The 16,689-nt window shown below is 38.6% G+C and overlaps 1 protein-coding gene across 2 annotated transcripts in view; it reads left to right on the forward strand.

Annotated features, from left to right (window-relative positions):
- Window positions 1–16,689, forward strand: part of sgcz (sarcoglycan zeta) — a 262,252-nt gene that overhangs the window by 173,487 nt on the left and 72,076 nt on the right. For both annotated transcript variants that reach the window (XM_086083894.1, XM_086083892.1), the window contains exon 3: window positions 13,866–13,967. In XM_086083894.1, the coding sequence (XP_085940020.1) occupies window positions 13,866–13,967 (102 nt within the window). The remainder of the gene's footprint in view (window positions 1–13,865; window positions 13,968–16,689) is intronic.

The raw sequence follows: 16,689 nt of genomic DNA on the forward strand, positions 1-16,689 counted from the left end.
ATTGCACACACAAACGCACACAAAAAAACTAAATCGGAACTTTTGGAGTGCCAGACTCCTCTTCACACCCTGTATAAATATGCAAATTGGTATAAAGAGTGCCTGCTGGTGGGAGTAATCACTGCATGATCAGATAATCGGATTATGAAACCATGAGTCAATGGAAAAAGAGAAACTTCACAAAATGTGAGCTGGTGACACTGGCAAACACAGTTGAGGTAAAAAAAAAGAAGTTATTTTTGGCACGCTGTCCTTTGGAGTCAACATCTTCTAATAAGGTGCTTAGCTGACTTGGGGGCCCACTTTTTTTTTAACTACGCGGTGAGTGCTCTGTGCGCCCAAAATGGATATGTGGTGGCAGCGTAATTTCAATCCCCAAATTGAAAAAAATAAATGGGCGGCATCACAACTAGCTTGCCCATGGGCATTTATTGTGCTTCACGCGCCACTGCCCAGCATAATCTCTACGACTCTCCAATGGCTCTAAAGCAAGAAAAACATGCGCAGCCAGTCAAGTAGCTGCCGTGGATCACCGCTCATTCCCACGTCATTCACTCTTGATACATCTGAGCGTGAGCATGGATACTGGAAAGGTGTGTATGCCACGGTTTTGTACTTACGCACATGATGCCCCTGGTTTCTTTTTGTCTTTGTTGGTGCATTGATGCTGTTGTTGTCATGTATCACATAACTGGTAACGTTATGTTTCCTTTTAATGTGAACACAGTTTATTCATTGACTTTCTTTGTTACTTTCTTTTAAGCCTGTTAAGATAGTGTTTGGTAATTCCACACATCATGTTTGCCTCTTGTGTTCTTTTGAAACCTCGACCTCTTGCCTCCGCACTGCACCACACAAACCCAGCGTTTTGTGACTATCAATATGAACGAGAAAAATGGAGGAAAAATACTAAATAATTCCGGAAGAAGCTCTCATTTATTTTGCAGAATAGCTGTAAAAAAAAAGAATGCCTCTGATTATGGCATAAGCCTGGCTGTACGGCCCCGGAGCCGGCCAATTGAGATGTCATGGTACATACTTGCTTAGTTAACCATGCATGTAGTACTTTAATAAAAGTTATTACAGCAGAAATGCTGATGCTTGGTCTATTTTCCAAGAGGAATGCATTTCTTTCAATCGTAAGTGTAACTTCTGTAAGTAATTGGCAATGTCAAATCTGAAATTGTCCGACAGCATGCTGAGGAGAAGACCATAAGCACTAAAGCAAACCTCCTTACCAAATATAATATATACATATATGGTAATCCAAATGGGATGCAGGTCTGAACATTTTACTATACGGACCTCACTTAGCAACTACTTTAAGTGCTAATCTGTTGGGTTTTGAATGTTATGCATAGAAAAACTAACAGCAGTGTTACATTTTCCCTATCCATTCATGTTGTTGTCAAAGAGAAACTATCAAACACAGCTTTATTTTCTTTACTGTTACAGATGGCACAGCAGCAGCCCACTCTTGGATAATGTAAACTTATATGACGATATTGGATTCCAGTCACATATTACATGTCTGCTTCTATAATAATGTATTGTTAGAGGAGTGGGAAAAAAACCCAACAACATACAGCCTGTTAAGAAACTGCCTGCTAATGGAGTAACTAATTTACTACCCGAGGAAACCATGGTTACACACATAGCAGTAGCCTCCTGAGCGATGGCCTGTCAGTCCGTGAGTCCAGTCCAATCTCAGGCTTGATGATCTGAAGTTGTGTTGCTTCACACACTACTGCTCTGGGATGTGCGCGTCAACACAAGGCAGTAGTGTTTGTGAGCATACTCTTTATCATGTCCATGCAGCACCTGAGCAGCAAACAACTCCATATTGTGAAGTTTTTTAATATTATGTGATTGTCTTGAAGTGTGCTTCAGTGAAAAACTTCTTCCACTTAATAAACATTATGATATAAGATAATTTACTATAAAAGGTCAAACTCTGTTGACCAAACCAATGGATTATGCGGATTTCAATCGGAAATGTCACTGCAATGATTTGATGCCATTGTGACCTTTGTAGAATGTGTCACTTAGTCTTATTATTTATTATTGCAAATAAAGACAACAACAACAATAACATGAACTTGGCTTGGGTATTTGATTAAAGTTTCTTGATCTACTATTTTAGAGAAATGTATTGTATTGCCTGATGATGGGAGAAACTATAATAATAAGAAGAAATAATACTGATCAAATGACTTTTGCATGAACATCATTTTTTTTTAATTTGACAATAACTGGTGACAGCAACTCTACAAAGTGGCCCAATGAATGAGAAGTCGCTGAGAATAAGAGGTCACTCTGATTCAAGTGAATGGCGCTTGCCACTCACGAAAATGTTCACCACAACCATGACTATTTCATCCATTGTTACATATGAAACTGCAAATATGGTTTAGTATTGTTGTAAGACACAATAGTACTTGGCCGCAACTGGATGTGTCTCTCTTGCTTGAACCTGGAAATTGATTTGTTTATATCTGTGAAAGCTTCTGTGCATTTTTGATGTACTGTAATTTGCGACGTGGCCACATCTTGCAACTGCTTTAAAAAAAAAAAATCATTGGCCGATTCTCGCCACTCGTAAAAATATAGGGCTTTTTCCCCAGGACACTTCCTAAACCTCGTGCTAAAAGGCCAGTACTGACTGATTTTCTGAGTCCCCCAGACTCAATAAAACAAAACAAATAAGGCCACTTTGAAAGGTACTGCAAAGTTTTATTGTGGGCCGTCTAAGGCAGCACACCTGTGCTCTAATCATGGTGTCTAATCAGCATCTTGATATAGCACACCTGTGAGGTGGGATGGATTATCTCGGCAAAGGAGAAATGCTCACTATCACAGAATTAGAACTGGTGATATTGTGTATGTGGAAGAAGTTTTAGATTTTTGAGTTAATCTCATAAAAAATGGGAGCAAAAACAAAGATGTTGCGTTTATATTTTTTGTCTGAGTATACATACAAGGCCCACCACCAGGGTTGTGATACCTGGTGTGCCAGCTAAAGAGTTGACAGCCAAGTGGCATGTGCCACACACTGATCTCCGTCATCCACAGATGAGAGCTCTGAGCGTGCAGGGAGGGATCAATCACTTTGGACAGCAACTGGGAATTGCCGCAGTGTCAAAACAGCATCATAACACTTAACCACCTGCCTTGTATGGTGTAAGCCCACCTGTTGTTGACCCATCAAGGCATGGACTCTACAAGGCCTCAGATGGTGTGCTGTAATATCGGGTGAATCATTTTAGTCCAGTATAGTGTGCCGGGATTGGCGTCAGGGATCAAACTTGCTTATCCAACAGCATTCCACAGATGCGGGTCCGGATTACGATCTTGGCTGTGAATCTATTTGTGTTTCTCTAACTTCTACAACAATATCCAATAACGCATACTCATTTCAGCAGTGCACTTACCCAGTCAAGGCATTCGAATTAGATGTTTCAGAGCCACAAAGGAAAACAACAAAAGCAGCATTGTTGACATCACATGATTAGAAACAAGGAATTGAATTGCTGCAGAGGCGCATTTATTAACACAGTATGCTCAGTGCTTAATTCAGCTGTGCAAAATGGTGATTGCATTCACTCTGCTACAGTGAGAGCTGTCACCCTCTGTGTGATGATGACAGTTGTTAAGCATAGAAACATACAGTATGTGAAGTTTTACTGTAAAAACACACAATCGGTTGATGTAAATGATCTTCTGAGGTGCAAGTCACATGCATCTGCAACACTCCTCCATTCCTTCCATTGAATAACTTTCCTCTTTTACAATGGCAGATCCCCCAGCCTATTTCTTTTTTACACCACATAATGTTGCATAATGCATACACAGCGACGCTATTGTGAATCATTACCTTCATCTGCTGCCCGTTTTTAAAGCCACATAACAGCATCATCATTTCTTAAGTAAGAACCAAAACCTCCGATCAAATTGCTACAATGTCAAATCCCATTGTGCACACGTCCTTTTGGTGTCATATATACACATGCGCCGCAATATATTTGAACATTGTTAAAGCAACACAGGATAACCATAGCTTTAAGAGCGTTGTGAAGCAAAGCCCATTCATAACTTGAGGGAATTTCATAAGGAATGGACTGAGGACAGTGCATCAAGAACCACTGGGCAGAGATTTATCTCGGAAGTGCCACATTGCTCGTGTCAAGCCACTCCTGAACCAGAGACTTCAGAAGTGTTGTACCTGCCCTAAGGAGAGCAACACAACTGGCATAGTCTACCACTCAGTGGTGCAGTCATATTTTCAGATGAAAATCAATTTTGAACAACATTTAGGGCTCAAGGAACCAGCGACTGGGAGACTGATGAGACCCACAGGCCAAGTTGCTTGAATTGTAAAGGTTCCACAGCCAGTTATGGTTGAAGTACCATATCATCTGCAGGTGTTAGTCCACAGTCTTTTCTTCTTTCTGCTGATTCCATGCACCAGCATGATGTGGCACCTGCCAAAACTCCCCCAAAATCTGGTTAAATAACCAAATCCCTGTGCTTGATTGACCAGAAAACTTGCCAGACCTAGAATTCATAGTGAATATATGTGGAAGATGAAGCTGATAGATGCCGGACCGAGTAACACTGACTACGTTTACATGCAGTCAGTATTCGGGTTAAGGTCAGAATTCCGGTTTCTGAAACAATCGAGGTAACACGTTTACATGCGTGGCGGAAAGAGTTACTCCCGTTTACATGCTCATTTGTGCTCTATTAAAATAACCGGTTCGGACCGCCAGGCGCGGAGAACGCAGTTACCTAAATAACGTCATTTCCGCTTTTAACTTACTATGCGTTCGATAAAAGACATATTTATGTCACTCACCACGCGAAATAAAGTAGTTGGTTTCCTCCTCGCTTCAGAAGTGTGGTTCTTGTTTGTTGACATCGGCTTGAGTATTTCCGGCGGGTTACACGCCAGAAGCACAGACTTATATACTTGTATTTACTGTATGTGTATATAGGCACAAACTGCAGCGTTTTCACAAATTCTGTAATATTACATTTGACTTAATCCATATCATCTGTCTCTCTTCTTAGTGTTCTGTACTTTTTTTTTACTGTTTCACGACACACAGCCACACTCATTGGCATTCAGCGGTGTATTATTGCCAGTATTATATTTACCACATTCTGTGATAATGTTTATTAGGGAAGTTAACTTCAGTGCCGATTCAATAGCACATTAATCCTGGAGTCAATGGCAGGATGCTGAGAAAGATATGGAACTTTTTAAGGGGGGGAAATATATTTTGGTCTGACTTCTTTTTTACAATAGTGGACTAGTATAAAACTTTTTGGTGCATTGCGTTCAGTAATATTTACATGGACATACTGTATTCTTTGTTTTTCTGGGGGCTGAATTTGCAAGTTAATTCAAATCAATTGAAATATGTTCTTGCAAAGTTTAACATTGAGGAATAAGTCACTCTTTCAGGTATTCTCGTTCCTCTCTACCTCATTTAGATGTGCTCATCTTTCCACATTAGACAGAAAAGGCGCAATTGGTTCAATTTAGTAGACTTTATTGACTCTGTGTTCATTGTCTCCAGTAATTTATCTTTATTTTTCCTTAATATATAGGGGCCAGCTGTTAAATTTCAAAAGCAAAAACAAGCCTACAGTTGTTCCAAACAATCTTGGGGGGAAAAAAGTGACAATTAGTTGCTCATTACCAATCAATATAATGAAGGCCAGATGGCCAATGAGAAATTGTTATGTTTCATCTGTTATGGTGCCAGCGTAAGCTACTCAGATCCTGTAAGGGAAAGACAAATTAGCTGTCTGTGTTAACAGTTTTACGTAATTGCCAGCAAAGTGCTGCCGTGTTTACCCATCCAGAGCTTGTTATCCAAACGGTTAATATATGCTTTTGCTGCAGTCCTACCGAACTTCTGTGTCGTGGGAAAAGAACACACAAGTTGAAAATAAAAAGTCCATGTCAATTTCTTTGTCATGTGGTCGAATATTGTATTGGTCTCGACAGTTTTCAATAAACTTGGATATTCATCATTGTCCCCACATTTGGTGGGGGGAGGGTTTCAGTGGTGCATTGGTTGAAGGTGATCATCTTACCTTAAGAGTGCTTAGAATATTTTTACAAAGTAGTTGAAGCTGCTTAAAATTTACTCGCACAAGACTACATGCTTTTTAAAACTGTTGGGCTGCCAAATGCTTTGTTGTCGTCCCAACAACAATGAATCCCAACAACATGAGCGAGGGCCGCTGCTCATTTGCATTTGATGTACTCAAAGAACACACTCCACGTAATACCAGTGTTGGGAAAGCATTCTTTATTTTGTCATGAATTTAAAGCTGTTCCAATAGCGTTAGGGAATTTCAGTAAATATATGCATGTTCCTAATAACTGGAAAGTCCTTTCATTTTTGCAAGAAAAGGCTCTGCATTGTCATACAGTGGATTCTATACTTTGCTGTAAAAAACAACAACAAAAAAATGAAAACACTACAGGTTAAAGCAATGTTTATATTTCTTATAACCACAGGGAACAGTTATTCTCATTTGATGGATGATGAAGAAGATACCTTCCCTGACTGCCAACAGTGAGCAACATCAGATGTCTTTCAAAACACAGTGAATGGAATCGGGATGCCCTTGATACCTACTAATATCAGATAAAGAAATGCAGTGTCAATCAGTGTTTGAAAAGGAAATGAAAAGTTTTGAAGACCTGCAAGGAAGCCCATACACTAGATTATACAGATGGAAACATCTCTCAAATGCTATTAGGTTAAAATACAAGAGCACGGAACCATAAACCCATAAACCAATTTTATTTGTTGAGGAGGGCATGACCTAGTAGTAGTTTTGACGGCCCAAATATTATTTCACTATGGCAATGCAGGATCATAGCCTGTACATTATTCTGTTGTTCTCACCTTTTTACTTTTTTTTTTTTTTTTACAAGCCTCGTGTCCTTGGCTGACGTAATGAAACTATTGTACTAGAAATGTGTATTGTTGGGTCTGTTTTTCACATACTTTAAACAAATGGCTACTTTTCAGCATACAGGGCTGCATATTCATAGCTAGTGCATCTGCGTTGAGGCACAAATTCTGGTGATTCCAGATGATATTTTATTTTTATTTTGTGTGCCAACGCAAATGTTTTATTTAGTAGACCGGTCTTCACCAAACTAAGCGTGCCAGTGTAGCATAGGGAATGCCATTGGGACAATTTAAAAGGGACAATTTGGTGTCAGAAAGTTGATCTAAACTCACTGTCCGCTTGCTCAGACTACGTCTAAGTGCCAGTAATTTTGCCACGATTTTGTTGAATTTGTTCAGGGACAGATAGCGACAGATAGCGACATCCGCGCAAATGTGTTTTGGTTGTCAGATGTATTTCATTCAGAAATACTGTACGTAAACACTGGGAATCAAACCCTCTGAATCACTGTAGGAATATATTCATTGAATGCATTATTATTATTATTATTGTTATTATTATTCTTATTATTGTTATTGTTATTATTATTATTATTATTAGTAGTAGTAGTAGTAGTAGTAGTATGGTTCATCAACAATCTGGGGTGAAGTGCCCACTTCAGATGTTTTGGACTTGTGTGCCCGCTTCATTATCGTCATATACTCGGCGACACGGTCAGTGCTCCACTGATACGTTAGACTGTCAAATTACCAATACCGGGTCCTACCTGCCTCCAGCGCAGAGTTATCGCGCAGGGTTGAAGCCTTTCACGAAAGTCGAGCCCTCCGTTTTTACGTTGTCATCAAATTTATATTTACGTTTATTTGTAATAAATTCACTACTTACAATTTAAATCACATTCAAAAGCTTATAGGAAAGTAAGATATGAGAAAAATCAAATCAAACATTTATCGTGCGTCATCAATGGTATATTAAAAGTTGTGACAACCTCCGTCGTCTTCTTGATGTTACATGGCTACTGTATTTTTTAAATCACTGACATTTGTAACTTCTTGTAAACTTGTGAGAAACTTACAGAAAAACATACACAAACTTTCCAACAGACAAACACTTTGGATTACCATGTCAGACATTTCTATATTGAGATGTAAAAGCTACCTTGACATTGCTTCAATGAAGCTCACTTCTATATAGAACGCTCATATGCGCTTATGTTCTCTGTAATCGACTTTCATCTTTTCAATCTGCCGCTGCATGCCTCTCTCATTGTGTCTTAGACCTCTTACTGTTTTCTTTGCTCGCTCCCCTCATTTGTTCATCTTACAGTTTTCTTTCATCTCTTCTCGTCATCCACTTCACTCTCCATTGCGCTCCATTTCGCCGAGCCAGTATTAGCCAATAGCGATCTGCAGTGACTGACAGCAACATGCACTCATTTAATTTCATGTGTAGAAAAAAAAAAGTAAATGAAATAAAAATCATATAGGAATGGTGGGTGCATGCAAGCAATCATATACTTTCAAATACGCATGTGTTTGTCAATACAAAAGCCTTGTCAGCTCTTTATACAAACAAAAACTCTTTCTCACCACACACACCACCATCTGTCTGCATGCTGCCATGTGTACACTGCACTGATGGATTGGCTAGAGGCATACACACACTGTCACATAAACAAACACACACCCACAAACGGAAAGAGTTCCATGCATAAATCACATGCAGTTTTGTGTGCAGACAAGCTGAAACACAAACTCACGCTTTTCCTATTTGCACAGTGTTTCTGCATGGTGTGTTGAAAGGTCTCTTGAACATATTTTTGAGTGTGACTATGCTTACTCACTCACATGTTATCACATTCTTACTGTAACTGTAAGTCCATCATTGACGTATTGAATTCCACATACTGCTTTCAACACTGCATAGTGTCAACGCTGAGTTCGGGTAGGCTCTGCTGTCAACCTTCAAGTAAAACCTTCAAAATATTCAGTATACACTAATATAGTTCTGTAAAATCCTTTGATGCAAAATACAGTACAACCACAATTTATTCTGGAATGCTCTGATTTGTTTGTTTGAATGAATGAATGAATGAACAAACGAACGAACGAATGAATGAATGAATCGTTTGTTTCATCTCCATACATAGCACAGAAAACACAAACATCTTACAAACAAGTAGGCTATTGTTCCCTACACGAAAAAGCAATTCCAGCATTTCCAAATACACAATATCCATACATTTTAAAATACCAGATCCTATGAAAAAATATGTAGCCAACCTTATTGATTTATTCACTGCCAGCCCATTAAATATGACGCCCATAGCCACCAATGGCAGTGAATTAGTTAATTATTGTAATTGCTTTTTCCTGTAATTTAATAATTGGGTCTATATTTGTTTTACAGTGCTCAGGATAAAGGAGTACACCCCAACAGGTTTGTAAGAACACCTTTAGTTTCCTTTCAGAATCAAGATTTTCTATAGAATACTATACAGCAAAATACTCCCACAAATGTGGGCCATTGATTGCAAACAAGATCTCTTAATTATTACACCCAAAAAAAGTCATTTTCTTGACAAATTTATTAACGAACATTTTGCACAAATAAGTCGACCCCAAGAAAAAGACAGACAACTTTTTTAATTCCATGCCAAGTCATGGAGGTCATAGAAAATACTAGATGCATTCATTTTTTTTGCATTAGTTCATTTGATTAAACTAAGGATTTTGTAATCTATGCATTCTATTATCAATCTTACTCAAATGTTGTGAATTAAGCACATATTCTACAGAAACAATTTGTTTATATTTTGGAAATTGTTCTGATGTTCATTGAGATATTGATTAAAATCTTTACATTTTTCGAAAGGGGTGTACTCATATACGCTGAGCACTGCATATACATTTCCCCAAACGTCAGCACAATATGACATATGAGTACAACATATGAAGACCTTTCCTATACTGTTTTGTTTGAAAAGGATATAATGGAAATATTAATAATATGTCATAGTCACATTCAGACTAAAATACATACAAACTGAATAGTTTACTTACCATTGTTTAAGTCACATTATTTTTTCAATTGCTGAATTAGTCTCAACTTATTGACATATTGTACTGACCAGACAGGGCGGAGCGTTAGAAGGCCTTTCTTCTCTTCATTTGCATTTTTTCCTCATCCATTAGAGTAAAGTTACCTGTACAGGGTTTTCCCCAATGCTTTACAAGCCTGGCGACCCGTCAGGCTTTTCTTGACCCGATACCCCCCGCCCCCCAATGCACCCAAAACCACCTCTGTCGATGAATAGTAGTCACGTCGAATAGTTATCGCTGGATGTCAGGATGTCGGCGCACCCCGCCCGTCCTACCACAAGATTTGTTGCTTACCGTTCGCCATCTGCACCACCACCTCGAACCCCCTTTGACGAATATTTTTCCGGGCCGTCCCAGACGACCAGGCGTAGCTAGTTTTATGGGGGGGGGGAGAAATCCCTGCTGTACATTACAGGTATGCTCAAGAACAAACACGCTGACAAATCCCTCCTCGTAATGTTTTGTTTCCTTATACTTGTTGTGCCTTCTAAGAACAAAACCCCTTTCACATTTCATATCTAATTGAGTTACATACCCTGACCTAAAAGGCCATTGAAGTTTATTTGTTTTGGAGCCCATTTGATGAAAATTGCCAATTCCAAAATGACACCTGTGTCATGCCACACCATGGCACAATACACAAGGTACGGCAGGTCACAGATCTAATTTAATGTCTTCCACAGGCAGACACTCAAAGCCTGCTGTGCCGGTTATGAATTCATTTCAACAAAGTCAGTGTAGTTAGTCTCATGCACTCTTGTCAAGAACACTGAGTGCATCGTACTAAAACACATTACGCGGCTTCATATTAGCACGGACCAGCACACTTCAACATCAGCTCCAACACATCCATCAACAACATAGCGAGTCACATATTTTATACTCTGCTTGGCATTCAGGTCATACCAGTCCCTGACAAAGAAGTGACCAAGTAGTATTGGATTTAAACCCCATAAGGTATATGCTGTCACTAAATAATTCCCCTGTCACATTTCATTTTTGTTGTTTATCATATACAGTAACTAGCACCTTCTATTCTTAAATGATATTTATGAAGGACACAGAAGGACATGAGTGTATAGTGCATAACATATACTGTAGCTGTATACATGTATAAATCATACACCGATTACTGCTACCTCTCACACGTTTTTACAAACATAGCTTTACGCACAACTGGAAGTGCATGTGGTCTCTACCAGTAATGCTATATATACCACAGCAGACAGACGAAAAAGAAATACAACCAAACCATTTTCTTTCAAATGAAGGAGATCTGCTGGAAGATTTGGAGGGCTTTTGAGCACTGAAGCGGCTCATTCCAAATCTAAGGGCAAGGTCATGAACATCTTTAGAGCAACCTGTATAAGTTGAAAATCAATACTGTAGCCACTGTGGCGTTAAAATGATGGCAGTGATATGATATTGCTTATTTTTTGTTAAGTCTGACAGATGGGATTGATCTCAACAAAGAGACGTTCGATACCAGTTTTTTCAGAATAATACCAGGATGAGTACTCAACTTCTAAGTACTCACCGATACTAATACCAAGTAACAAATACCACCAGTAATTTGATGCATAGAATTTCAACCCATAAGAGACAAATTTAGGGTGTATTCAGACCTGCACTGTTTGGTCCACTTTAAATGGACCAGAGTGTGTTTCCCGCGTTGGTCCGGACCTTTTATGCAGGCGAGAATACTCACAAACAGATCCTGGTGCGGACAAACAACCGGACCGAGATCCACTTCCTGAGTTTGTCGCTCCCAAACGGACTCGGCGCAGTTTGCTTTGAGTGTGAAAACAAACGACTGCTGATCAGCTGCCGGAAACACGTTCCTTTTTTAGCTTAACAAGTCACCGTTGCCAAGCATCAAAAAAATTGCCCGGTCGTGACTGTTTTGAATTCCATATACTGCTTTCTAAATCTTTCAACACTGCATAGTGTAAACACTGAGTTCAGGTAGGCTTTGCTGTCAACCTTCAAGTGAAACCTTGAAAATATTCAGTATACACGAATACAGTTCTGTAAAATCCTTAGCAGGTTTGATGGAGGAAAAATAGCCTACCATACAATATAGCTGGTGGCAAAACTCCTTTTCAAGGAATGTACACTGCGGTTGGGTACAATGTAATATAAGAAGATTGACTCACATCCGCCCACAATTTAAGTTGTAAATGTTGGCTGCTTTTTTTGCTAGTGTTTCGGCCCACAAGGAAGGCCTTACAGACCAGGAGACCTCACCACTATTGTTTTGTCCTTTTCATCAGCACACTAATGCCTTTCAAGGTGGCAGAATACCAAATTAGTAGTACCATTACCGCATATTTTCATTTTTTACTCTTTTCATAGTGTGCTTAGTTATCTTGCTAAATGAGATATTTTAGCCCCATTTTCAACGGGTAGTATGTTTCAGTTCAGTTTGGTACATTTAGGTCTCAAAAAATCATTTGGATAAGGAAATGTATAATGTATCATGTAATGTGGTGTATTATTTGTATTCTACGGTGGCTGGATGAATGTAATATTATATTAATATTATTGCCATTTTACATTTATTTGACCTGTGTGTGTCCATGTGCTGTACTCTATGTTCAATGTTTGATTATGTTAATGCTTCTATGTTGTAATGTGAATGTGTGATTTGATGTGTGTGTGTGTGTGTGTTTGTGTTGAATTTTCAGACCTGTTGTGTTATGTTTTATTGAATTAGCGCCATGCTCCACTGTTCATTTAATTTAATGGCCGCAGATCACAGAAACACTCTGGCTGGTTTTCATTATTGATTTTTTAATCTTTTAACGGACTGCCAAGCCTGATATGCTGGGATTTGTTCTATATCTAGGTTTGCATTAAATTGCACTACAACACTAAAACTCATTTGGACATGCATCACCTTTTCTGATGGCCAAGCACTTTAATAATGCTTTGCTTTTGTTTTCTAATAGGCAATACTTTTCGCATTCAAAAGAAAAAGAACACCAGAACATAAATTTGCACGTGTTTATGTTTTTGTTTTGTATTTAGTTTTGATAGAATCATCTGTTTTGTCTCTCTTCCATATCTTCTCCAGCTCCTCCTTATTGTTTCGTCCTCACCCTTAATTCTCCCATACAATCTTTCTCACGCCTGAAATTTCCAATTTGAAAAGCTTTGTTGGTCTGCTGAGCACCTTTCCACATTCAAAGTTCCTTTAACAGCATTCACTCATTTCCATCAGTATATGTGAATGTGAATAAAAAAACGGTGCCCAAGAAGTCAAACTAATTTATAGTCATTGAATGACACATCATTTGGCCTTTCAGAAGGAACGGAACTGTGGCAGGTCTCTCATTATCGCCTCATCATGTAATTGAGACAAGGCTGAGCTCAAATATTGGCAGCAAAGTAATTCCGTGCTGATGTCAATGCGTCTGTACTTATTGCAGACAATTTCAGAGATTTTTCTAACCTTACATAAAGCAGGTTTTGTACCAGGTGCTTTCCCTTGACCCGACAGAAATTTGAGTCCACACTTATAATACAGTGTGATACAAAGCCGCAGTGCTTGCCATGCTAGAGCTCCATCGAATGTATTCTATTTAGTTTGTGCCAAACTCAAACTGTTGCACCATCCAAACATTTTTATGTCACGTCAAAAATTTCCTTGAAGGACATATTTATTGAATTTCCCATCATGGGGTTCCATTATTAGAATAATAATAATAATAATAATAATAATTATTATTATTATTATTATTATTATTATTATTATTATTATACTGTAACTGTTCTCACAAACAACCCGCTGACTACCGTCATCCTCTCTCTATTTGGCTGTAGGAAGGAATGGGCAATCTGCGAGTGACCAAAGAAGGGGTGAGACTGGAGGGGGTGTCTGAATTCCTATTGCCTTTATACGTCAAAGAGATCCAGTCCCGAAGGGTAAGTGTGTAAAAATAAGTTGTTCACAACTGCTAAGTTTGACTGATTTGTCTGAGTTTGCACATTTTTCTTTTAGTATACAGTATGTTCCATGGTTTTATTGATCCACATGTGTTTTCTGTACCTTAAGAGTCAGGATGGGAACTAGCATATAGTTGCAATGTTGCTTGTCGACAGTGAGACTTGAAATGTGTTCCGATGCCCATGTTCGTAGGGATAGTTGTTTGGTTTGTTACATAACTGGAATTACACTGGAAAACAAAGTAGCATATGGAAAAAGGAAGACCTTATTCAACGTTGGACTCCACCAGGGGAGCACAGCAGATGATACACTGGAATCATTTTTGGATCTTGCTGAAATTCTAAGAGTTTGTAATAGAACTTGATCTCAACATGTGCCAAAAATAACTTTTGATGTATCCTGTTTAATAAAAGACGAACACAGTGCATAATATAGTAGACCCCAGCAGTGTTTATCCTTTCAAAATCAAAGTTTTCAAGTTTGGCATAATACATATTAGAATTTTGTTAGGATATTATTTTTAAATGAGATTTGTCGATTTCCAAACCTTTTCTAACAAATATATTTCATTTTGCGAAAACGGCACACACCAATCTCAGAAGATGTTTAGTAATTCACAGTAATTCAAACACCAGTGAGTCTATTCATTTTCAAAATTGTTGTGCTCACAGATGAATAGATAAAAAGCCTATTTTTTAAGGGTGTGTGTTATGAATACATGTTATGACAGTGCATTCAAAATAGCTCATCCATCAAACCCACACACAATTGTCATAGATTCTGTAAAAGTGGAGACTGTGGGTGTGCACTTGTAGCATGTATGAAATTGTTTTGTGTGTAAGGGTGTGTTTGTTTGTTAGTCAGCCATAGGAATGACAGTGACACACACGCACGCACACACACACACGTCACCTGTGCATTTGTTGTGTGACAATATGTAGTAAATTAAGTAAATGTGTATTGTAACATTCTTTTCTACCCACAAAAAAGCAACCGCAACATGTACAAGAAGATTGTACATGTATGGTGTGCCCACCCCCACCCCTCTAGTATTCATCATGGGCAAAAAAAAAGCTGTCAATTCTGTAAGAAAATTGGGAGCCCAGATTCCAAAATCCGCTGAACCATGGATTGATTGTCAGCACATTTACAATAAGCAAGCAAAAAAAAAACTCTTTCCATCAAAACGTCTTCACATTGCCACAGCTGTGAGATCATTGCGGCTCTAGGATATCATTACGCCATCTATCCGTTGCGCCGTTTTATCTGCGAAAATAGCTTCAGCAAAGGATGGAGGTGTGAAACATCAATTGAAGGGCTCGGAGGATGTAATTGAATTGGGAAGATTTAAAGAACCCGACATTTGGAGCAAAAGCCGTGGCCAAGCTCAGACAATGTTTAGCTACAAATTGCTTTACACTCTTCTTTTATTTTATTTTTTTGAACTTATGATCATTGACAGAGTACAGATTTCAACACAGTGCAATAGTGCATGTCTTAGAAAAACATGTTTTAATATTATTAATCAAGTATTAACATGTTTTTTTTATCAAGCGGTATTGCTGAAAAATGACTGCATAAAGAAAAATGAGCAATTTTAAATTACAAATGAGAGAAATCAGTGCCAGTAAAAAATAAGAATAAAAAAATAGTAGTAACGAAACATCATTCATTCAGTATTGCTATATATTTTACGAATATGCAGCAAATTGTTATTTTCCTTATTGTTTAATAGATAAAAGTGTCTTAGATCATAAATGTTAAACATGTTTAATATTTAGATTGTTGGCCTGACCTGTGGCGGAGGGAAAACAAAACACTCTAATATGGATTAGTGACAGTTTTCTGCGTCTTGGTCTGCCACATGAACAATTGAGACGTTTCTGGCCTTGTGATGACATGGGTCTGATGAACACGACCTGAACATCAAGGCTGCAGTCACTTCGGATGCCTAAGAAAAAAAAAACGTGTTTGACGTGAAAGAATCAGATACATGTAAACAAACAAAAAATGCAACTGACCTGCAGTATGAAAATAGACTTATTTTCCAAACAGCAGATGCACTGGCTCTTATTTTGACATTAACAGCTACCACTATTGACTGTGTGAGTATATGCAGGAGTCGCACTGGCTGAGAGAAAACTTGCTGAATCAATCATAAGTATGTGAAACTCCTCGAGGACCCAATAATCTACTTTATGAGACGATACACTGAGAGATAGGCACATAAAAGGCAGAACGAAGGGGTGGGATGAAGATAACAAGCTGGGAAGAGATGGACGCAGATAAATGTGTGACCGCAAATCATCAATGAGTGTACAGTGGGGTTATGCCACAAATCTATCTGCACTGCATGCATAACTGCATTCTATATAAATTACAAACCCCATTCAGGATTAATGGTGCCTTCACAAATATGCAAGTTACCCATTCCATGAGCACTAACACGCCCCTATACCATCACAGATGCTGGCTTTTGAATTTTGCGCTGATAACAATCCGGGCGGTCTTTTCCTCTTTGGCCCAGATTATGCAACATCCATGATTCCCAAAACAATTTCAAATGTGGTCTCGTCAGACCACAGGGCACTTCCACTTTGCATCACTCCAGCTGAGATGAGCTCAGACCAAAGGAAGCTTTCGGTGTTTGTGTGCTTTGTTGATATATGGTTTTTGATTTGCATGGTACAGTTTTAACTT

This window comes from Leptonotus elevatus, chromosome 8, assembly GCF_054856555.1.
Source record: "Leptonotus elevatus isolate MCC_2025b chromosome 8, RoL_Lele_1.0, whole genome shotgun sequence".
NCBI classification, from domain to species: domain Eukaryota; kingdom Metazoa; phylum Chordata; class Actinopteri; order Syngnathiformes; family Syngnathidae; genus Leptonotus; species Leptonotus elevatus.